This window comes from Ochotona princeps, chromosome 16, assembly GCF_030435755.1.
Source record: "Ochotona princeps isolate mOchPri1 chromosome 16, mOchPri1.hap1, whole genome shotgun sequence".
Lineage (NCBI taxonomy): Eukaryota > Metazoa > Chordata > Mammalia > Lagomorpha > Ochotonidae > Ochotona > Ochotona princeps.
In genome coordinates this window covers 23,220,596-23,244,174 of record NC_080847.1, presented here as the reverse complement: position 1 = coordinate 23,244,174, position 23,579 = coordinate 23,220,596, and the positions used below count along the sequence as shown (strand labels likewise).

The 23,579-nt window shown below is 50.9% G+C and overlaps 1 protein-coding gene across 1 annotated transcript in view; it reads left to right on the top strand.

Annotated features, from left to right (window-relative positions):
* Positions 1-8,623, top strand: part of SLC6A2 (solute carrier family 6 member 2) — a 39,117-nt gene extending 30,494 nt beyond the window's left edge. The window contains exons 6-14 of the mRNA XM_004583861.2: positions 747-850; positions 1,979-2,103; positions 2,844-2,956; positions 4,085-4,213; positions 4,674-4,773; positions 5,699-5,799; positions 6,241-6,408; positions 7,863-7,934; positions 8,497-8,623. Of these exons, the coding sequence (XP_004583918.2) occupies positions 747-850; positions 1,979-2,103; positions 2,844-2,956; positions 4,085-4,213; positions 4,674-4,773; positions 5,699-5,799; positions 6,241-6,408; positions 7,863-7,934; positions 8,497-8,520 (936 nt within the window). The 3' untranslated portion in view covers positions 8,521-8,623. The remainder of the gene's footprint in view (positions 1-746; positions 851-1,978; positions 2,104-2,843; positions 2,957-4,084; positions 4,214-4,673; positions 4,774-5,698; positions 5,800-6,240; positions 6,409-7,862; positions 7,935-8,496) is intronic.
* Positions 8,624-23,579: the final 14,956 nt, after the last annotated feature.

Sequence of the window (23,579 nt, the reverse complement as noted above, 5' to 3'; positions counted from 1 at the left end):
AAGGAAGTTGACAGTGGAATCCAAAGAATAGGGTGAGGAAGATCTGGAGACTTGCAGGTGCCTTGAGCATCTTGAAATAATGGCTGAGATTATACACAACCTCTTTCCCCAGCCCTTTCTGCCAGCAAGAACACCTCAATATTCTCAAGGGCTTTGGGGTGCTCAGTGTGTGATAATCCTGGCAGAAGCTACACAGGATTAGGAAGAAGACATCCAGTATGCTTTCTCATGATTCTGATGTCCCAACAGGCCACAGTACTGCACACCAGTGGCCAAGTGAAAGTTATTTCCTTACTAGCTGTCAAGAATGTAATGTAGCCTATGGGGGGAGTCAGCCTTGTGAATTGTTAAAAAAAAAAAGTCAAATTTCCATTCATTCTGCAATTTTTACTCCCTTCTCTGCCCTCCCATTCCTCTCCCCCCCCCCCACACACAGGAACTGTGACCTTTAGCGTGGTCTTCTGGAGCAGGTCTGCCTTCCCCTACCAGGGTGCTCCTCTGGTATGCCCTCTGTCAGCAAAGTTGGAAGAACTTAGAACAGGATTACACTGAGCCAATGAGTCCTCCCATGGTGAAGTCCCCTAGGACTTCTGTGACCAGGAACTTCTAGACACCCCACTCCTTCTCTGGGGTAGAGTGGTTCAGTCCCTGTTTCCTTAGCTGTAAGAGCATCCCGGGGACACCCCAGCTGCTCTGGGACAGTGAGGTGGAAGCTGAGGGTGGTGGCTTTTGCCTGCTGGTTTCAGGTGTGGATTGATGCTGCAACCCAGATCTTTTTTTCCCTGGGGGCTGGATTTGGTGTCCTGATTGCATTTGCAAGTTACAACAAATTTGACAACAACTGCTACAGGTAAGCTCCATTTCAGAGTCCTGGAAAGTTCTGCTAAGTGCTGGGGATGGGAGTCAGGAAGGGGTCAGTTTTCCTTGAGTGAAACGGGTTTTGTTTGTTTGTTTTTGTTTCTGTTTTTGATGTGCATGCAATATCCTGGGTGTTCTGTGAAACCTGACATGGACCATGGGGTCCTGATGAACACAATTCATTTCTGGATCCCTCTGAAATAGATGTAAAGGATGGAGTGGGGAATGCTGAAGTTGTTGGTGCTGGGAATCATAGTGATAAGTGGCTGGGACAGAGAAGGACTGTGTGGCTTTCAGAGCAGGCAATGCTACCTGGCTCTGTTCTTCACATGTACAGGTAGATAGAGTAGTAAGGACCTGCAGAAGTAAGACAACATGACAGGTTGGAAGTTGGAAGACTCCACGGTGATCTGAATGTGTACACATTCATCCTGACTCCTGATGGCTTAGTGCTATGACAACTGCAGATCTGATATACCTCTATCACTGTCCATCAATGGCTTAAGGCAGAAACTTGGGACATTTAGGACAAGGTAAAATAGTGTGAATGCCTGCTGGTGGGACAGGCTGTATGGAGGCAAGACACCCTAGGAGGAGACCAACATAAGCATGGTAATAAGTTTGAGGTGATCCTGAGAGAAAAGTTGGGATTATGAGAGAGACATGGAGTGGATGGCATACGTGGCGTGGGATAATAGGAGGCAGTGCATGGAAATTGGACAGGTTTGATTAGTTCAAAGAGTGCATGGGTGGAAGTCACAGAAAATGATCCCAAAAGGAAGGCTGAGTCATCTTAGCAAAGCTCCGAGATGCTGGCGTCAGGGATTTGGAGGTATTGGGGTGCAATGTAAAGTTTGTTGAAGGAGGCTAGTGATTCAGCTGTCTAGGAGTTTGATGCAGCACTCTGCTATCGAGCTAGTCCATCTGCAAACTGCTAACCTATTGGCTGCACTAGCAGGTGCCAATCCGGTGATGATGGGTGCTGAGATCCATGTGAGCAGGGTGACTAAAGGACGGGATGGCATTTAAGGCTGGATCCAGGCTGCAGTCCCCATGGATGGTCAGTGGCTCATGGGAAAGTCAGGTGACTTGAACTAACGAATAAGGCTTCCTTCCCCAGGGACGCCCTCCTGACCAGCACCATCAACTGTGTGACCAGCTTTGTCTCTGGATTTGCTATCTTCTCCATCCTTGGCTACATGGCCCACGAGCACAAGGTCAACATTGAAGATGTTGCCACTGAAGGTGGGTGGTGGGCAGACCACTTTGGGCCCAGCCTACCATGGAAGGGACCGAGAAAGCCATCTCATTCTTGGCTGTGCAGCTGTCCTGTGACTAGGGAACTGTAAGGGACTTTTCCAAACCATTCCTTTTATGGAGTCTGTCCTTGGAGACTGTTGTAAATAGAAATTCCAGGAAATTCTTGTCTCTGAGTGTGTAACAGAACCTGCCTCAGGGTCAGGCTAGAAGGGAGAGACTTTGAAATGTCCACTCTGTTTCAGTCTCTATGCTAAGAATTTAATAGACTAAGGAGTCTATTTCCTGTTGCCATAGCAGAATATCTAAGACTACAGGATTTGTCAAGAAATTTAGGTCATGGCCATAGAGGTTCGAGAACAGGGTGCCAACATCTGGTTAGCTCGTGCTGAAGGAATGTGCAGTCCAGCTCATGGCAGAGAGGCAGAAGAGGAGTGGCTGCCTCTTCTGGGCTATGGAGGACTTCATGTATTAGAGAATAAGATGTAGGAGATAAGGCGAGGTTCACAGCAAGGAGCCTGTAACTGTTCAGGCAAGACACTGTTCCCTAGCATGGCTCACTGATGCTCAGGAAAACTCATCTTACATCCTTGACCTGTGCTGCCCACACATGACCAATCACGTAGCACAGGGTTGGGCTGTAGCTGACTGAGCTTCACAATGTTCTCCAATCTGCAGCTCAGGTAGAAGGTCCTAGCCATTGATGAGGTCCTTGATGTTTCTTCCAGGAGCTGGCCTAGTGTTCATCCTGTATCCAGAAGCCATTTCTACCCTGTCGGGGTCGACGTTCTGGGCTGTCGTGTTTTTCATCATGCTCCTGGCGTTGGGCTTCGACAGCTCAGTGAGTGACCTTGATCTTACTCAGGCAGCCCCAACACCATCCTCAAACACACACAGTTCTCAGTCAGACGTCCTCTCATGGGTACCCAAGATGAGTAGCTGTTTCCAGAAGGCCCTACTGAGATGCAAACAAAGAAGTGAGTCCTCATGTGCAAAAATATAAGACCAAGGTCAAAGTCAAGACCTCATAGAGACCTCTGGGTATGGAAAGATTCCTGATAGATGGGATTTCAGACAAACTCGCCTTACACTCTCCTGTTGGAGATGAGAAGACTAGATTTGGAAGGGACACAGTCTTGGTCTCTAAGCAAGTACGTTCCCTGTGTATTTTGTCATCAACAACCAACACAGAGCTTCTAAGAGCCTTTTATTTTACCCCATGTGGGATCAGACTTACTGACATTTTTCTCAATCGGTGCCATCCTTAGCAGTACACTGTACCAAGAAGTTGGCAGAAAGTGGCAAGGTGGGGCTGACAAATAGGTTTCCTCTCATTGCCTCTACCTTTCAGCTGCTAGCCCTGCTGGGAGGAGTGCGGTGAGAGAGCTGCTGAGACCACCTCCAGGCTGTTAGGGAAGAGTATCAGTTTTGATGAATGTAATATCTTCCAAGAGGAGAAGAGGGAGCATGATGACATGCCTGTTTTTTATGTGCCACAGCAGGAGCCTCACGCAGAGTGCACTTTCTCAAAGCATTGGGGTATGAGACCCTCTTGGGCTCTCAGAGTCCCGAGTTTGAGATGCCCACTGGCCTGATAGCCAGAAAGGCATCAACAGTCCTCATCCCAGATGGTTACCTTGAGTTTCCACCACTAGAAGCTCTTTATGCAACTATGATACAAGAGTGTTGTCTGCTTTACCAGCTCCCCTTCCAGTCAGCTTCTCAGCATGCAGGCAGGCAAGACAGATGAACCTGTTGAGTAGGAGTAGCCCAGAGCTCACCATACACCCTCTTCCATGTGCTTTCTAAGTTTGGTTGGGAGCAGGGCACATATGCATGGGAGGATGGGGAGAAAGACAGGAGGTGAGGCAGCAGCCAAGTTGCCTGAGTCCCCAGCTGCAGATCACCCCAGTTTGAGGTCCAGGGAGACCCACAGACCTGCAACCCCTCCCTGCCTGCTTCTCCCCAGATGGGAGGCATGGAGGCTGTCATCACTGGTCTGGCCGATGACTTTCAGATCTTGAAGCGACACCGGAAACTCTTCACACTTGCTGTCACCATTAGTACTTTCCTTCTGGCCCTGTTTTGTATAACCAAGGTAAGGAGGGGCTGTGACCTGGTCGCCTGGAGCTCCCGAGGCTGCCTTTCACTAAAGACAGACATTCATAGCTATAGACCTGGGGGTGGTAGGGCCAGGCTGGGGGCAGTGGCCACCACTGTCAGAACCAGCATCATCCCATCCCCACCTAGTGGCCCGTTTCCCTAAGATTAACCCTCCACTACTGCCTCTCACCTCAGGCCTGGGGATTTCCAGGCAACTTTGCTAACTGCATCTTGATTTGGAAACCCAACTCCACCCTTCAGTGGATGACACACTCACCCCAGACCTTGTGTCTCTCAAAGGCCCTGGATAGAATGCAAATGAGTAAGGTCTGGTGGCTTCTCAGAGAAGTCCAAAAGAGATGGGCCAGCCACAGGTGGGACCTGGTGGATGGATGCTGCAGGGGGTGCCCATTTCCAGTCACAGATGGCCTCAGCTTTTCCCCTCTGCGCCTCAGGGTGGCATCTATGTGGTGACTCTGCTGGACACCTTTGTGGCGGGCACCTCCATCTTGTTTGCTGTGCTCATGGAGGCCATCGGAGTGTCCTGGTTCTATGGTATGTGGGTGTGCAGCCAAGCGTGGAAGCCCTTGTTCCTGGAGGAGGCAGGGGACTGCCTCTGTCCAATCAGCCCCCTACAATTCCAGTTGAGCCACTGGATCCTCAGGGGCAAGTGTTCCCAGCCCTCAGCTGCTCTTTGGGTGAGTGCCCTTGAACAGGAAGCTGCTGAGGCTCCCGCAGGCATCCTAATAGCAGCTTCTAAAGAACCCATGATGGGACTGACCTCATATCACGGAAATTGGTTTTTGTTTGTTGTTTTTTTGTTTTTGTTTTGTTTTGTTTTCTGCTGGATTCCCAGATGTAGCAAAGCGCAGGACTCCCAGCTGACCTTAATCTTCAGATAAACAATGAGCAATATTTTCAGTGTAAGCATGTTCCAAATATTTCAAACTTACCTGGGTTTCCTGAGTTGTATGCAGTCGTCTTATGCTAAAGCTTCATTTGTATTTGGTCCTAACACATTGCAATTATTCCCTGTGGCGTAGAAGACCAGACTCACTGGTCTTACTCTGCTCTATTACCCACAAAAAGATCACAGCGTAAGTGTGAGAGTTCTCTCAGATAGGCATCAGGGATGTACAAGTGTGTACACATGTGCACATGCGCAGTTCAAGGTATGTATAGAGGGGAGTGAGCCAGACAAAAGAGCCAGGCTTTGCAATCAGGCCAGTCTGGCTCTCTCTGAGCCCTTGCTTTCCTCAGATAAATGTGCTGGGGTGCTACTGGCCCGAAGTTGTCCTCTGAACTGTTCCGCGTCAGCAAAACACCTGTTCCAAGGTCTCCAAAGTCCCAGGGTATCATTCTCTTGCCCTGCTGCCCTATTGCCCACTGGGGGCAGCATCTCATGGAGAACAGGGAGTCTGAGGCTCTCTGCCAGGCCCACGTGTGGGAGCCACTGTCTCAGTGTCCTCTGTGTGTCCAGGTGTGGACAGGTTCAGCAACGACATCCAGCAGATGATGGGGTTTAAGCCAGGCCTGTACTGGAGACTATGCTGGAAGTTCGTCAGCCCTGCCTTTCTCCTGGTGCGTTGTATGCCAGCCAGGGGCCCTGGGGCAGGAGGGGGAGGCTGTGCCTAGGGTGGTGTGGGTGGCAGAGTTGTTTCTTAGGGGAGGGGACGCTGGGATCTGCAAGCCCTGCCCAGCCCTGGGAGTCTTCCACCTTAGCAGGGGGTCTCAAGCCTTAGGCCAGGTCTCTGGGGACCGTGTGCCAACTCCATGTATCCTTCTGGTCCTTCTCTTCTTTGGTCCCTGATATCTTTACCTCCTTCCATTATCCTTTGCTTTCTTGAATTCTCTCTCCTCTCTTTTTTTCGCCTCCCTCCTTGTTTTCTTCTTCTCTCCTAAACCCATATCACTCACTGCTGTGTATTTCTCGCTCATCTTTCTCGGAGTCTGTTCCTTTCCACTTCCCTCTTGCCTCCCTGGGCAACCGCCCCCCTCCGCCCCGCACCCTGTGTCCTGCAGTTTGTGGTCGTGGTCAGCATCATCAACTTCAAACCACTCACCTACGACGACTACGTCTTCCCACCCTGGGCCAACTGGGTGGGCTGGGGCATTGCCGTCTCTTCCATGGTCCTGGTCCCTGCCTACGTGGTCTACAAGTTCCTCAGCATTCGGGGTTCCCTTTGGGAGGTGAGCTCTGGGTCAGGTTAAGGGGGTGGGATAAGGGTGGCATTTCAAGCCATTTCTGCCGGGGTGTGAGGGCTGAAGCAGGAAGACAGAAGTTGTGGCCAGCCAGAGCCATATCATTGGCCAAGTTCTGTATTTCCCTGGACCTCCTGAATCCATTTGTGGGCCTAGGACAATGCTATCTCCCATGGAAGGGAAAGGGAGTGTTCAGCATGCATTCTCTACTGTGGCAAGGTACATCTCTACTTGCGTCCCCTGGGGTTGAGGAGACGCTCTTTCTCCATGGTCTGTTTTAACTCTTCCCATTCAATCCCACAAGGAACTATTCTCTGGGTGTTTTACCTGAAAAATAGGATTTAAAGATAAGGTTCTTTTGGTCTAAAACATTTTTTTTTTGAAAATCATGCATATGAAGGAAATCCAAAAAGTTCTTAGAAAATGTATGTATCAAAATACTATGCATATCTTTTTAAAAGTTTTCACGGATATAACATGAGTTCTTCATTCCATTCGCATGAACTTTTTAAAGTACTTTTACATATACAGGTGTGATGATCGATACATGTAAATATCTTACCAGCAATGGCGCCCTGTTCTCTGATAAGTGGCTCCTAGTATTTGATTGTTAAATACATTCTCTTTTACAGATTCCTGGAGGTGGCCTTTTCCCCACACCCTCACATGCAAAGCAAACACTTGGTTCCCTCATTCCTCTGTGGAGTCCCCTATGGGACTTCACTGAGGATCCAGGATGCACAGCGCAGTGTCCTAGGCACAAGGCAAAAGTCCTGCCTCCCCTCCCTCCCCACTAATGCCTGAAGCTCTTGCTGAGGTACCCAATGAGAACTCAGGGAAAGGAGGGAGAATGTCCCAGGCACGTGGAATTGCCCATTTCTGGCTGGCCCTGATTCCTTGTCCTGGGTCTCCTGCCCCCAGCTGCTCTTCCCCATCCCCATCCCTCCAGAGGACCTGTGCTCCAGGAGCTCACCCTGGATGTAGGAAGCAGGGCCTGAGCTTGTTTCCTCCTCACACTTTGGCAGTGATGAGGGCTTCCATGACCTTGTGAGCTGCCCTTGACTCCCAACACCTGCATTCTGTGCCTGCACCCCAGGAGGTCTTCCTTGCCCCCCACTGAGGGCCAGGGGCTGCCTGGGGTCTCTGGCTGCAGCTTCTCCTGTGATGTCTATGAGTGTCGGTTCAGTGCCAGGCCCTCGTGTGGGATCTTGCCTCCCCCAGCTCCAGGTTCAATGCTCTGGTCCAGTGTCCCACTACAGAGGCAGCTTGATGAATGTTCTCAGGACGGAAGACGCAGAGCCAATGGGCCAGCTCCATAAACAAGGCAGTATCTGTGTGGGATTTGTCGGCAGGTGGCTCTCATCTGGGAGTGTCAGCGGGTGCCTGGGGAGGTGGCCCTGGCCCAGCTGAGGCCTCCTACTCCCTTTTTTTCCTCCTCGCAGAGACTGGCTTACGGCATCACGCCAGAGAATGAGCACCACCTGGTGGCCCAGAGAGATGTCAAACAGTTCCAGGTAGATGCATCCTGCACAGCTGGGATGGGGCTGGGGTGGGCCCTGGCTGCTCCCTGATGTGCACAACCCCAGGCAGGACCACACAGACAGCAAAGTCACAGCAGCTGCAGGTAGAGAGATGCCCATGGATGTGGTGTTGGAGTGGAGGAGGAGAGGGGCCTGCCCTCCATCTCCAGCCTCACAGGCCTTGGAATGCCCAATGCCCAGATGTCACTACAACTCCATGTTCACCCCCTCCCTGTGAGCTGTCACCAATGAGCCCGAAAATTTGTCTTGACAGAAGAGCTGCAGCTCTATCAGTGGCAAATGGACACATGTCCTACTCTTAAACAGATCAGGATTTGGGGGTGGACAGGCTCCACTCCAATTGCCCTGAGATGCGACTTGGGGTGGCCTCCTTTGCCCCCGATGAGGCTCAGTGGCAAGGGCTGCGCAGCCTCTGAGCTGTAGAAAGGGAGCAAGACACTCCTTTCCTACCTCCTATGTGCTTCCTGTCGCATTTGGTTCCCTGCTCCCCAGTCTGCCCCAGCCCTGTCTGAAAACCTTCATTGTCTCTCCACAGCTGCAGCACTGGTTGGCCATCTGAACCTGGCCCTGAGGAGGCGGAGGTGGAGCCCCGCCAGGCCAGTGTCCAGCTCAGCTGCATCGGCTCCGCTCCTGCCCCAGACACTCTCTGTCTGGGGCTCGTCCTCCTGAACCCCTCTCCAGTTCCAAATGACTTAGTGACTCTGATTTGTGTTCATCTTCCGTTTATCTGGCCTCTGGACTGTGACTTGGAGGACTGCCAGCCTTGAGAGAGAGGAGAAGAGATTGTGTAGGGGAGATAACTCCTGGCGAAGCCCTTGGTTTGGGAGAGTCCCAGCACCGTGGAGAGCCTGTCTGAGCAAAAGGTAGAACCTCCAAGTACGCGGGCTTGTCCTCTGGGACACCAAGTCAGACAGAGGAGGGGCTTCAGTGAGAAAATGAAAACGAAAATGAAAAGCAAGCAAGCAACAGATATAAAGCCCGTTTGGCTTCTGGGGAAAGTACCACTCATCCTCCATCTCTCTGGCCCATCCTGGTCTGTGCTCTGGCCCTGTGAGCCTCAGTCTGGAAGTCTGGGTCTGGTTGTCCCTCAAGTGAAGGCAGGGACCAGAGGCTTTGCAGGGTCCTGAGCAGACATCTTCATGGCTCGTGTCTACCCCGACTAATCTGAGTTTGGGTTGAGCGTGTTCCAGAACCTTCCTCTGACTTCTGGACACCAGAGGGTTCAATACCACCATGGTGTCAGGAGAAGAATGCAGATGAAGCACCGTGAGCAGATGCTACACCAGACCAGCTGGCAGAGACCATGGTGTGAGCCACGTCCACCAAGGCCAGGAACTGGACTTGCACTGCCACACACATGAGGCCCAGAAGCCCTTCTGTGTTCCCCAAGACCTTAGCAGGGACACTCCGATGCTGGATGGATGTCTCTCCTTGCTCCAGGGATTCTCTTCTGTCCTCATGATGCCAGGTGGGTGCCCACGGGCAGCCTGTTGTCATGTTTATTGATTATTCAGTCTTCTGGGAATCCTGCCCAGCACACAGTCTCCAGCAAACTTCCCTTTGTCCCTCTTCATGGACTGGAGTTGGTACCCTGGAGAGGAGGGTGGGACCAAGCACAAAGAAACCGCATCACTCAAGTGGAGGGGCAAATTCTCAGTGGGTGGAGCAGGTTTCACAGAATTGCTGGGTTCATTCTGTTACAACCTTGCGGGTGCTTCCCTCTAGTGGCAGTTGGTTTCAGCTCAGTCATTGAAATTGGGATTTAGTAGTGGGTGGCATCTTCATGGGCTTTCTGTCTATGGCTGGAATTCTCTTGGGTCCTCACTCAAGACTGAGGCAGCCTGAGTGGTAAGCATCTCGGTTCTTTGTGAAAAGCAAGGCTGGAGAGCATCCAACAGAGCGGAGCAAGCGGGTGGGGATCCAGGCCCCCTTAGTGACGTTGAGTCCTCCCACGAGTGCTGATGCCTTCACGGCTGTTAATACATTTCTTCTTCCTTTTTGTCCAGCAAAGCAGCTTTACCCACATGGCCTCCTTTCTGCCCAGTGAGCATGGCAGAACTGGTTTCCATCTCCCCATTTTCCAGATGAGAAGACCAATGCCCAGTGTTGCTAGCTCCGTCTCGCTCAAGGTCTCCCAGCTCCTAAGAGATCCAATCTGACTCACAGTGAGCCTTCTGCAGTCTTCAGCCCTGTGCACAGTGGGGCTCACCCCGTTCAGGGCTGATGTTCAAAGAGAATGCTCTCAAGTGCCAGAGGATTGGCTCTCAGCAAAGAGTCATGTACTGCAAGAAGGCAAGTGGGGGAAAGGATGTAGCTTTTTTTTTTTTCAGGAAGGAAGTAGGTTAGCTGCACTGGATAGCTCCTAGAAGCAGGGGATCTGAAAAGGTGAGTTGGAAAGGGAACCCGTGTCACAGGGAGCTGCCATTCCCTCTTGGCCAGCTTCCGATGGTCCTTCTGGCTGCAGAATCCTTGCCTCGGGGTGCATAGGAAAAGTGGTGCTAGCTGACCCAACACCAACCAATGTCATGGTGCTTCCTGGAGACTGGGGTAGGAGGGGTCACCCAGAAACCCCTTGGGAGTTCTGGGGTCTGGTGCACCTTCTGCTCGGGCTGAATGAAGAGGGATTCTGTGCTCTGTCCTAGCTAAAGCCCCACTTCTGCTGTGTGCCCTGCTTCTGTCCTCATTCCACCCCCACCTGTTTTTAACAGAAGAGATCACCCAGGACAAGGGTGCTCCTGTGTACTGTCTGGGACACTTGGAACTTTGGCTATGTTACCAAGCTTTGAAGGAATTGCTATTTGTGCAAAATGTAAAATATCTGCATGAGACCATCCCGTGAGCATCTACTCCCCGTCTAGGTGTCTGCCGTCCACTTATTCACCTTCATGCTAGATGCAAATGAGACCAAGGAGAGGGGAGCTACCTATTCTTGCCAAATACCGTGCTTGCCAACAGCGCCCAAAGCTGCCTTAATGCTCAGGAGGGAACCCATCTCTTGCCCTATGTCTGCACTCTGGTCTTGGCTATGTGAGCCTGAAGCATTTTTGCCAAAGAAGTCATTTCTTAGTGGAAAAAAAGCCAACCCACTGTGTTTACCTTGCTGGTTTCCCTTAAATGTCCTGGGATGGGCAAGAGCAGAGTGTGTGTGGTGTGCCGGCACCTGTGCAGCTTTGAGAGTTGCGCAGCTCTGTCTGTAGCTGGTGGCCTGGGGACTGCGGCTGCATCTCTTGGAACTTCCCAGGTTTCTATCTGCACAATCAAAAGTGGATCAGATCATCCAAGCTCCGTTTCTTGTTTCACCAAGCGCACGTCTTCACGTCTTGTGTGGATTCTTGGTGAAACAGGTGCATTGTTTCCTGCAGAACTTGCCCAATTGCCTCAGTGGTCCATGAGCAGAGAGCGCCAGGTTCCCGCCTCCAGAACTCTGCTTTTGTTCTGATCATCCAGTCCTCCACCTTTTACAGATATTTCTTATAGCTGGTGCCAGAAGCACTGAATGTATTTTTTTTTTTAAATTCCAAACACTGTGTTTTGAGGTTTGTTTGGAGGAGTTGCAGGGCGACTCCATGCCAGGTCCCTATAAGGTCCAGGATCACTCTTGGTAGGCAAACAGAGTTAATGTTGCCACCAAAGCAGCCACTCACTCTCCCATCCCGCAATGATGTGACGTCACATCCTGCTGCGCAGCCTCGCCCGTCCACCTCTCTGCCTCTGTGTCAAGCAGGGATGCTTCAGCCATGATCTCTCTGTGCCAGAGACTGTCCCAGTGTCATGACAATTGCTATGTCTGGTTTGGATTTATTTACAAGTTGTTCTCCTCTCGGAAAAATAGATGTACAGAGTAATAAAGGCTATCTCTCGTGCCGTGTTTCTGCTGATGGAGTTGTGACTGCTTTGTGCTGCAACCACAAAGCGCTGCGGGTTATGCAAGGCGAAGGGGGTTGGGCTATCACCAGCTGCCTGTGCACAGAAAAGAGGCTTCTGGTCACCCACATGACTTCTTTTATACCATTTTTATCTCCTAATTACACAGGAGACTGGAAAAGTTTCATCTCTGAAACTGGCATGTATTTTTTTATTTTCCTACAAGACACTAAAAGGTTACAGCAGGTTTAGGTATCTCATTTCTTTTTGCTATTTTCCCTCTTTTCTAGGGCTGGATTTCCAAGGGGGTTGGGCTGCTGTTTTGGTTGAATTGGATGTGCAGGTTAGTGTGGGTACAGCTTCCTCATGGAAGAGCCCTTCCACACTGAGGCCCTGAGAGTGGAGTCCTGTCATTGTTTGTGGAAAGTTGTAAACTTGCCTATAGTTATTCTTTTTGTGATTTAAAAAATGTCTTTGAGAGAACAATCCTATCCACGATTTTACTGCCTGACTACTACGGGCCAAAGCCAGGAGCCTAGAGGTCAGTTCAGGTTTCTCATGTGTATGTTAGGGACCCAGCTACTCGAACCTTCACCACTGTCTCCCAGGCATTGGTGCAGTAAGCTCCAGTCAGAGTCAGAAGTGGGGGTTGTGGAGGACGGAGCTGGACACCCACCCCAGATGCTCCATTTGGGACACAGGCATCCTAGCCAATAGCTTATTCACCAGGTGAAATGTCCACCCTCAGGTACACATTCTGGGTGGCATCCATATGCAGGAGGCATTACCACGTTACATTTCCATTCATGTCTTTGTATATTTTAAGGCTATCAGGGGTGGGTGAGCCCAAGAGCCAATGATGAGAAGTCAAAGGTTTCGAGAAATGTAGACCAGAATGAAGGAGGGACTATCGTGGATACACTCAGCTCTTGGCACTGGTGATATGCAAGCACATGGCAGGCCATGTCTCTTGGTATAACCTCTAAGGTTTCCTTGTAGAGCTCCTGGGGTCTACATGGTGAACCACAAGCCTAACCTTAGCCAGCAGCTGTGGGGGCTGCCAAGGATCTGTGTGTGTGTGTGTGTGTGTGTACACATACACATGTGAGTTGCCTGTCAAACTAGACGTGGGAAGACATATCCATGAGGATATTGTCATCCTGATCATTTTGCTTCCACCCGCAATTGGACTTAGAATTCGTTACAGTGAATCTCACGAAAGGCAGCCCCATTTGCTGCTTCCGCACTGTGTATGCTCAAGGGTGGGGAGTGGTCCAGCTGCCAGGGTGATGAAGGGTGGTGGAGGAGGGAGGCTGGGCCAGAAGCGGGAAGGGCAGCTCTTTTGGGTTTTCTGGGAGCCCAGGCTTCCTTGTGCACCCTGAACTGATAAGTGTGTCAGAAGCAGCCAGAGAAACATGTGAACCATGAATGCCATATCCTCAGTTAGATCGACCTTGGCTTGAATTCCAGCTCTGCCACCTACTGCTGTAGAGTCTTGGGTGAACAACATCACATTTCTGGGGCTTTCTCACTTCTAAAAGGTGGAAATCAGATCCCTGGCAGGGGTCTTCTAGAAGATGAGATACAATGATGGATATACAAGCCTAACTTCTTCAGGACTGCTGTGTGTATATCCTAGCCCAGGTTGCTCTGCCCCGTGGATGGAAGCCCTGGGCAATTTGCTCCTTCTCCTGGCCTCGGTGCATTGTCTGTGAGTGGGAATTGTGAGAGTGACCCCCCTGGTTAACTTAAGGTGGGCAGAGTGTTAGAATTGTAGCAGTCAGAACAGTGCCTGTTGTCACATATCTGGCCTCTATCATCTACATACTGAACTTCAATACCCTTTCCTGCACACTCCATTGCTCATTTCAAAAGCAGCCCAGCTTTCTTGCAGTTGAAACAGTATCCTGCCCTCCCTAATTTGTAGCTAGGCAGACAACCTGGGGGTCCCTTGGTGTGAGAGTAGGTGGCAGGCTGGGCAGGAAATCCAAGCTTCAGGAAACCTTCACAAGCCTTGCCCTCCATGGGGCTCACCTGCTCCCAACATCCTCTGGCAGCAGAGAGAATCCTTTAGGCTGCCCGTGACATTTGCAGTGACCCAAAAGAGACAGAGACAGAAGCATGGTGGCAGAAACTCACCAAGAGTTGGCAACCAACTGGGTCCTGGCATGGTGCTTATTCACCTCTTGCTCTGTCAGCCTGAGGTCTGCAGAGGCTGAGCTGTGCCAGACAAAGCAGCATGTTAAGGTCAGAGTAGATTTCAAGGAGGGCCACCCTGTCCTTCCCAATAACACCTGTTGCTCTCTTCCATCGAGTTCCGGAACTGGAAGGAAAGCACTGCCAAATAGAGCTGGTTTTGTTAAAAATTCAGTTGGGACATGGGGCATGTCCCAGCTGTGCAAACAAGACATGAATTCCCAGGGGGACTGAAGCCTCAGGGACATCAGCACCTTGGACAAGGCCAACGGCCAGAGTGGACATCTCATTAGCAAGCAGGTTGGTTTCTTCTATACCCATTGCCTTTCTTAGTGTTTTACATTTGCTCTGTGCCCCACGTATGAGTGGTGGGAGAGAGACACAAAGAACAGCTTATAGCTGTTGGGATTGGGATTCAAACCTAGGAAGTGTGGTTTCTGTCTGTGCCTTTAATCATTGGCAACCCACTTCTCTGGTCCGCTCAGCACCAGGGGTCTTCCAGAAGCTCATGAAAAATAGATGACATGAAGAAACACCCACAGGTTTTAAAGCATTTTGAACTATAATAAGCTTACCCTTTTTCTCTTTTCTGCAAAATTATTTATTTATTTATGCATTTATTTATTTATATTAGAAAGGCAGATTCAGAGAGATGGAGAGACAGAGAGAAAGACCTTCCATTTGCTGGCTCACTCGCCAAGTAGCAGCACAGCCACAGTTGAGCTGATCCAAAGCCAAGAGCTTTCTCCTGGTCTCTCATGTGGGTGCAGGGTCCCAAGGCCTTGGATCATCCTCCACTGTTTTCCCAGGCCAAAAGCAGGGAGCTGGATGGGAAGCAGAGCATCTGGGACACGAACCGGCACCCACATGGGATCTCAGCATGTACAAGGTGAGGACCCAGCCAGTAGGCCACCACGCCAGGCTCAAACTTAACCTTTTTTTAAAAAGGATTTTTATCTTTTTTTTATTTTATTTTTTATTTTATTTTATTTTGAGACAAAGAACTCTTCCATCCACTGATTCACCTTCTCTATGCCCACAACAGCCAGGCTTGCTCCTGACCAAAGTTGGAAGGCAGAACTCACCCGAGTCTTCCACTTGGGTGGCAGGAATCCAAGGATTGAGGCATCTCCACCTGCTGCCTTCTGGGTGCATGAACAGGGAGCAAGCTGGATCAGAAACGCAGAGTAGCAGAGACCTGAACCAGGCATGTGTCCTAAGCCACAGCTTATCTCATTGCACCACAATGTTTGTCCCATAAATTAATATTTTTTAAAATTTGTGCAATGTGGATGAATTTTACCTGCACTGCAGTACAGATGTAGGGGCTCAGTGATGCTTTCCACACTGTGTTTCTTCCTTCCTGCTTCTCTAACCCACACTCCTCTTTCTTCTTTTCTTTTCCCCTGGGTTTTACAATAGCACACTTCCATTTCACTTCATGATCACAGGCTTAACACTCCACTGGGTAAAGCTATCAGAGCATGGCAAGTAGAAAACAATAATAACAAAGAACAAAAAAACCCAATTGAACAAAAAAGAAAAAAAAGGCTATATACAACAATCAAATCCCAGAATGTCACTCTCACCCCCAGAAACTGCATTTTATATACTTTGTATATCAGTTATCACAGAGTCAGGAAAATATGTATGACCTGATACCATCAAATTGCCAGAAGAAAATTCGTCTTGCGAAAGGGACACTCTGAAAGACATGGCATAGACAAAGACTTCCTAGAAAAGACCCGACATGGGGCCCAGCGTGGTGGCCTAGCGGCTCAAGTCCTCGCCTTGAATGCACTGGGATCCCATATGGGTGCCAGCTCCCTGCTTGTGGCCTGGGAAAGCAGTCGAGGACGGCCCAAAGCCTTGGGACCCTGCACCCATGTGGGAACCTGGAGGAGGTTCCTGGCTCCTGGTTTTGGATTGGCGCAGCACCAGCTGTTGCGGTCACTCGGGGAGTGAATCATTGGATGGAAGATCTTCCTCTCTGTCTCTCCTCCTCTCTGTATATCTTACTTTGCAAAAAAAATAAACAAATCTTTTTTTTAAGAAAAAGACCCCATATGCACAGGCAATCAAAACAAAAAGTAGCAAATGGAATTACATCAACTAAGAAGCTTCTGCACTACCAAAGAGACTGTCCACAAAGTGAATCCACAGCTAGCAGTATGGGAGAGTATATTCACAAACTAGGCTACTGGTAGAGGATTAATATCCAAAATCTATAACGAGCCCAAGAAACTCAACATCTATTAAATTAACAGTCCAGTTAACACGTGAACAGGGAAAATTTGTCTTTTAATTCCATTTTCCACAAATGTTTGGCAATACTTTATATAGGCACATATAGTCCAGTTGGAATCGACATAGGTCCTCATCTCTTTCCAAGAATTTAAGTACAAAGACATATTTCATAATAAATAAATATGTGAATAAGCATAACATATGTAATTCTGCACATGTATATAACCCACATTTATTAACTAAGGCATGTAACTATATGTACATCTCAGTGCCTACAATGTGCTGAGAGGCGTTCTTAAATATGCGGGTCTCCCCAGAAGGCAATGGCAAACCACTGAATGTTTAAAGGGACCAAGCACTATAATGGACTTTGGCTATTAACTAGTGTATCAGTGAGCAATGGCCTCAGTTACCCTGGGTTGTCCTGCCATCATCAAGCCCAGAGTGGCAGGATGTCCCAGGGTGCAAACCCAGCATGAACTGTATCCTGGGATACTCTTGAGTGGTACACGTGAGGTACATGAAGGTGAGCTGTCCTGAGCAGCTTTCCCAAGCTTTGGGGGATGGGCTCATAACAAATCCTGGGTCTCTGTTGTTGCTGGCTGGCTTTGCCACTTGTTGTACCTTGCTACATGTGAGTGTCCAGCACACAATCTGTTACTGTCTAGGACTTGTCTTGCGGGATCTGATGCCATCGCTGGGTGGATAAGAGAGGCAGCAAGTTGCAGGGTCTTCTGTTGGTATCTACTGGGAAATGGATACCTGAGCAAAGAACCCCGAGCCAGAGTGAGGAGGTGAGTGTGAGGTCACAGAGGAGAACAGTTGGGTGTCTTATTCAGGAGTCTTAGACCAGTGTGCTGGGGAGACCCAGCACACACTGTTTGTAGAGAAGTGCTGTGTGGAAGGAGTTTCCTGAATGTCCAAAGTGAGATCGGTTCAGTCTTGGGAGGCCACCAGGCTAGCCTCATTTGATCTCCTCCGGTGGACAGAGGATTGAGATATGGGAGCCTCCACCCAAACAGTTCCTGAGTCATTAAGATTCCAGTGTGAAGGAGCCGAGGAGTCAGTGGATGAGTCAGTGCAGGCCGTCTCCTCTGCAGAGCAGGCCTGTCCACATGGACACTGCACAGCAGAGGGCAGCAGAGATCCATCAGTCAAATGGGTGTTCCCGGAAAAACCAGACATTAGAGCTCAAGGAAACCCAAGGGATGGTGGGTGGCTCATGCCAGGCTCAGGGCAGCTGGCAGGGCAGACAGTGGAACCCATGCTACCCTACTTTCTGCAAAGTACCTCTTGCTCACTATACACTGCACACTGCTTGCAGCTGCTACAAAACAGGGGTGTGGCTGACAACGCGCCCTCTGCTGGCCTTTTCTCACGCTGCACTTACTCCCTGCTGCCGCCTTTTCAGCAGGGCCTCTCCCTGTGTGCCTCAGAGCTTCCATTCCCTTTGACCAGGAAAACCAACGGGAGGGAGGAAGACTTCCGGGTTTCAGGCCAATGATCCACAAGGTTGCAAAGAATCCCCAGATCTGGGAGTGACTGGGCTTTGAATCCGGCAGCATCATAGCCTGGAATAGGATGGGCTGCCCCCTCTCCCCCATGCTAAATCAAGTGTTTGTCAGAAGCACCTTTGCATGATGTGCCAAAAGCACACATTGTGACTCGTCCATTCCCAGCTCAGACTTTCAAGTGCAGCTCACTCTAGGGCTGCCTAACTCCGGGCCAGTCTCTGGGTTAGGAAGAGTTGGCTGCTTGTCCCTGAGTCCCCTTGCTCTGCACACAATTCAGGCTGGGTGTTGGGGAGAAAAAGCAGGGCTCACTTTCTGGGCTCAGTATGTCAGCTACTCAGTAGTTTTACATTCTATTGCAAACACAGCCTTTGGATAAAGACAATCTCCATGAGCGGTTAGCACTTTATTTCATTTGTCTCATGTAAAACTAAAATCCAGGACTTCAGATAGGCCCGAATGGTTCAGCTGCCCAGTGGACACTCATGCGTTTTGCCGTGCTTCTCTGACCCACTGGGCTATGCAAAAAGGGCATAAAGGAAATTGCAGGACAAATGGGGCACACAAGATTGTGCAGGGCACACACAGCACTGAGTAAATGACAAATTTACAGAAACACAACCAATAAATGGCACAGTATTACAGTGAAATGGATAAAATACTAAAAGCCACCATTTGTGTGAAACTTCACTCAGAAAGGCAGGCATTGGCTGGCGGATGGGCACAGCCATGTCACCTGTAACCACATGGTGGGCAGCGAACTCTTTGGCATCTCCAGGGTGTGTGGTAGTGGCTCACAGGCAGGAGGACTGCCTTGCTCCCATGCTCAGTGAATTCCTGCGCACCTTCGGACAGACAGGCTGTCTTTTCTCATCCATTCCTGGTTCTTGTCATAAAAACCATGCACAAGAAATTCTCAAATTTCTGGTGCACTCCTATTGTTCCCTACTTGGTCATTTGCTGGGAAAAGGAACATCTTCTAGTCCAGCACCCGGTGGTTGGAAACTGAAAAGTTGGAAACAGGACAGGAACAGCCCACACAAGGCGGTAGATTTCTGGAAGCAGCCGCAGGTTGTGGCAGGACGAAAGTCTGGGTGGGCCGCGTGCTGCTGAGCAGGCCTGGGGACAGGCCATTTGTCATGTGCAGAAAAGTGTTTCTCAGACTTCCCCTGGCCACAGAGCAAGTTGGGGCTGGAGCTGATTTCCTGGCCATGCCTGAGGGGATCATCCCAACAAGAGGCCATGAATTAACCCAGTATGGCAGGCAGAGCATCCACTATGTGTTCCATCTGCCATGGAGGAAGAAACCCCTTGTATTAAGAACCCAGGGGTTGGACATGAAGGGATTGGGCAGGGACTGACTGCAGAAAGCCTACATCCCAGGGCACGGGGTGGCATAGAGCTGGTCCTCGCTCAGGAGTTCTACAGGGGCAGAGGATCCTGTGGGGCTATGGGACCTGCTTGAATGCATGGATAATGATGGCCAGGGCAAATGGATTCAGTCCAATGGGACTGGGCAAAGCTTGTTGCTGCATACCAGATCCTCTCAGAGCAACCAATAAACCATGAATGACCTGTCCATCTCTTGTTGTAGCCTTGCAGAACAGGACCTCAAGACTTGGATGGAGCTGGGAGGTTGGTATGCCTAGAAATGACTCCCCCTGCCCTCTCTGCCCACCCTGAGTCACCAGATAGGGTGCAGATGAAATATAGGTAGGGTTGCAGAATACGCTGTGGGGGAGCAGGGGCAGTGTGGCCAGGGCACAAGGATCGCAGACTAGTCTTACCTCTTTGTGGCATACACTATGTGGGGACACCCAACTGGTGTAGACAGGAGCCGTCTTCCCACAGACAGCTGTGCTGGCCTCTGCTTCCCACTCCAGAGAGCACTGCTGGATCTCCTGTGATCAGGAGCCCTCTGTAGAACTCCCACTAACATAAGCCCCAGCAGGATCTGGAGCTGCACACAAGTCAGGCTCTGAGCCAGAGCTGGAATCCTGGAAGTCCCTGAGCCTCCAGATCTGTAGGGCAGCTGCTGAGGCATGACTCTGACCCACATGGGAGCTCTGGATACTTCAGAAGAGCAGGGTACAGCTCCGTTTTGGAGGCTGTGGGTTGAGACAGGAGTCGTTGGAATCTGAGAGATCAAGGCCGGTGTGCAGTCAGAGCCCAGGCAGAAAACCTCATATGGTATGCAGATCTCAAGGCTTTTTCCTAGCGTGGCCTGAAGGCTCTGTCTCCCAATTCTATACTCCTTCACTCTAAGCAAGAGATCGATGTGTGGCCTGGGCTTACTCTTCTGACTCCAACTGGAGAGGAATGCCTTGGGGCCAATGAAGTCTCCCTTAAGCCCTTCCAAATTCAGCACCACATGCAGTGACAGGGTGTGCAGGCAGGGGGCACTGTGTTAGGCACAAGGAGATCAGACTCCCTGCTCCATTTCAACTACATGTATATGCAGTGTGCAGTGAGCAGTGTGCAATGAGTAAGATGCACTGTGCAGGGGAGTGTTGCAGAAATTAACCTCACTTTCTTTCCTGCAGCAAAGCAGCTCCAATCCCTGGTTGGATCTGCTGAGCCCAGAAACCTGTGGTGCCACAAATCCTGAGCTGCCTACTGACCTCAGGAAGGACAGGGACCCCTGAGAACTCACTGATTGGGGTCACAGAGGCCTGAACAGTTCGCTATCTCATGAACTCCCAGAGTGGGTTGAGAGGCGACACCATACCTCACTCTCTGTGCCATGAACCGTGCTGTGAACCGTGCCAAAGGCCACGAGCAACAGCTCTGGGCAGCCGTGTCAGCCTTCTCCTGGCTCCCTGGGGGCCAGGGCCCCATCAGGAGGATGTGGGGTGGTTGGAGTCCAGACTCTGGGGCCTGTGGCCTCACACAAGGGTCTAAGAGCACCTGCAGGATTTAGTCTTCTACGGGCCAGTTGTCTGTACCCAGCATAAGGACAACCAAGAAGGGGAGGAAACTTCCAGCATTCCATCCCAGGCTGGGGCTGGTGTCCTCCTTGGGGCAAGAGAACTCTGCTAGCCCAGGTGTTCTGAGGAGCCCAGGGGGAGGTCAGAGGCCCAGGCATCACAGGAGGCTTCATCAGCTCCCCCAGTCATTTTCCAAGCTCTTCTGTAGCATGGAGAATCTAACAGCTCCATCACGTGAGAGCAGTGAGGCTGTGTTGGCTCCCAGGTGCCTGTAGCTTGGGACCTCCATGGAGGCTGAGGCAGGTGTGTTGGGGTCCAGGAGCACCTGGAGGAGGTGGTCCTCATGAAGATAGCGGTCAGCAGACAGCATGTACTGCACCAGGGCAGGGAGGGATGTGTCCCTTGCCAATTCCTGCTGGTCCCCAGGGATGTCCTCCAGCTGCAGGATAAAGGCCAGGCCTGGAGTATCCTGGGCAAGTGGGAGGCCTGGAGTGCCAGGCTCTAAGGAAGCCTCCTCAGCCCTCCATGTCTCCCAGCCTATCAGGGCCTCAGGGATCCATGGCTTAGCCCTGCCCAGGTCTCAAGAGCATGGAGCTACACTCCAGTGCTACTCAGGATGGCCAGTAGCAGTAAAAAACAAATAAACAAAAAGCCAAAAATCAACACACACACACACACACACACACACACACACACACACACACACATTCAGTCCTGGTCACACAGCATCTCTGGCCTCCCTGGAGCTGGGATGGGCCTGGGCTCTGGGGCCTGCAGCTCCAGGTTGAGGGGAATGCCAGGCAGCTCTTCTGGTATTGGTTGAAAGGCAGAGAAAGTTGGTCAACATCCAACAAGCTAGGCTGATGTGCTCTGCACCTGTAGGAACTATGTCTGTGGTGCTCTCTGTGTGCTGGGTGGGTACCTGGTCCATGTCAGGACATATTCGTGCCCTGTGGGAAAGGTGTGGCATCTGGGAAGAGGCAGTTCTAGGGGATCCCAGGTTCCTGGAGTGGTCCAGGCCCTGGCTTACTCTCACCTTCCCGGAAGACACGCTCAAGTCAGAGATTTGGGTCTCTAAGCACTCAGGTGATGGCCCAGCTGAACCACTTGTCACCTAGCCGCCTTGCCTACCATACAGCTACCGTGGCCTAGCTGGGGAAATGTATCCACCAGGGGCCTAGCTCCCCGGGTTTGTGCTCGGACCAGAGTCTGGCTAAGCCAGAATGCATAAAAGCATCTCAGAATAGAAGAGGCAGGTACATGCCCTCTCCCGACTGCCCAGAGGGAAAGGGAGGGCCTGCAGTGGGGCCGACAGCAGGCAGTGGAGTTTGCGGAGCCTGTGGTGGGAGGACTGGTGCCTCCTCACCACTTGGTCCTGTCCCAGGGCCTAGGTGGTTGCCTGTGGACTCTGTGTGTGGACCATCAGAGCACAGGGAGGGCAGTACAAAGCAGGGGTTCTGCCTTGGGATATCCCACATGTGAATGCCCACAAATGCTGCTGGGAATTCACAGTGTGAGAAGGGAAGGCCGCCTGGACATGAAGAACTGGGGTCCATGGAGTAGAGGACAAGCAGTGACAATGCCATCCATTAGACCGGAGGGACCTGGCCTGAGATCCTCCCGAGCTGGATGATCATGATGCTGGGGCCTGGCCCCTCAACTGCCACTCCTGTGGGATGCACCTCAGCCACATGCCCATCCTGCTTCCAAGTTACTCACCTCCCTCTACGTAAACTCATTATTTTCCTGTCGCTATTGTACTGTGTGCCAAAACCAAGGCTCCAGGCTGAGTCTCAATTCCCACCCTCAAACCCTCACACACCAGCTATACCTCAGGACCTCTGCCAAGAGGCTGCTCTCCGGGTCCCTGGAATGAAAGCCACCTGGTGGCCTACTGCCCTCAGCAGACCCCGGAAGCTCCTATTGTGTCCACACCTTGCCTGCTGCTGCTGTTGCCCAGGGCAGGCCCTGCTATAGCAGTGATGGGAATTTAAGTGGGCACCCAATCCTAGCAAGATGGGCAGGATCCTACCCTGGGCAGAGGGCCAGGAGCTGCTGTGTGTGTGAGGGGAGGGGAGGGGGTCACAGCACCCTAAAGTCTACCAGAGTCTTCCACAGGTCATGCAGGTCAGCACAGAGCTCTCACACAGGGCAGGGGCACCTGCTGTGGGCTTACCTGACTTGGGGTCCTGAATTGGGAGCTGTTAAAATCTAATTCTCACTTACCAGAGCTTCTTCCATTCCCGTACAACACAGAAAGTCCCCCTCAGATTCTGAAAGAGACGTATTCAGAGCACCACTCTAGGGGCTTACTCCAAGGAAGTACCTGCCTGATTCCGAGGTTGGGGTGACCTTGGATGCTAACTTCATGTGTTGAGGAAGATATATCAGACAGGTGCAAGGGTTACTAAAGGTGACATCACTTTGCCATAGTATCACCACAGCCCCTTTCTCTTCTGCTTCTCTGTCTCGACCTAACAGTGTTCATCTTCACAGGCAGCTCTGAATTGAGAAGTAGTATGTCCTCTACTCGGAAGATCCTGCTGTTGTAAATTCTCAGTAACTAAGAGCCTAGCTCAGTTTGAGAGTCTCCCCATTACCTCCCTGAGGTTGTGCTTGCACTATGCAGGCCAAGTGATCAAGTCAGCCCCAGCAAAGTCACTTACCTACTATTGGCTGCTCTTTCTTCATCAACATTCTGTATGGATGATGGACCAAACACCAAGACAAAGACAGTGATATGGTCCCCGAAAGAACTTTTATTCCCTCCCTTGATGTCACAAGTACAATTTTTTCCTGGCCTCTGCCTCTCACAAGACAAGTCTTCAGGATGTTTCCTTGACCTGCAAACTGCTGTGCAATGTCCCAGTCTG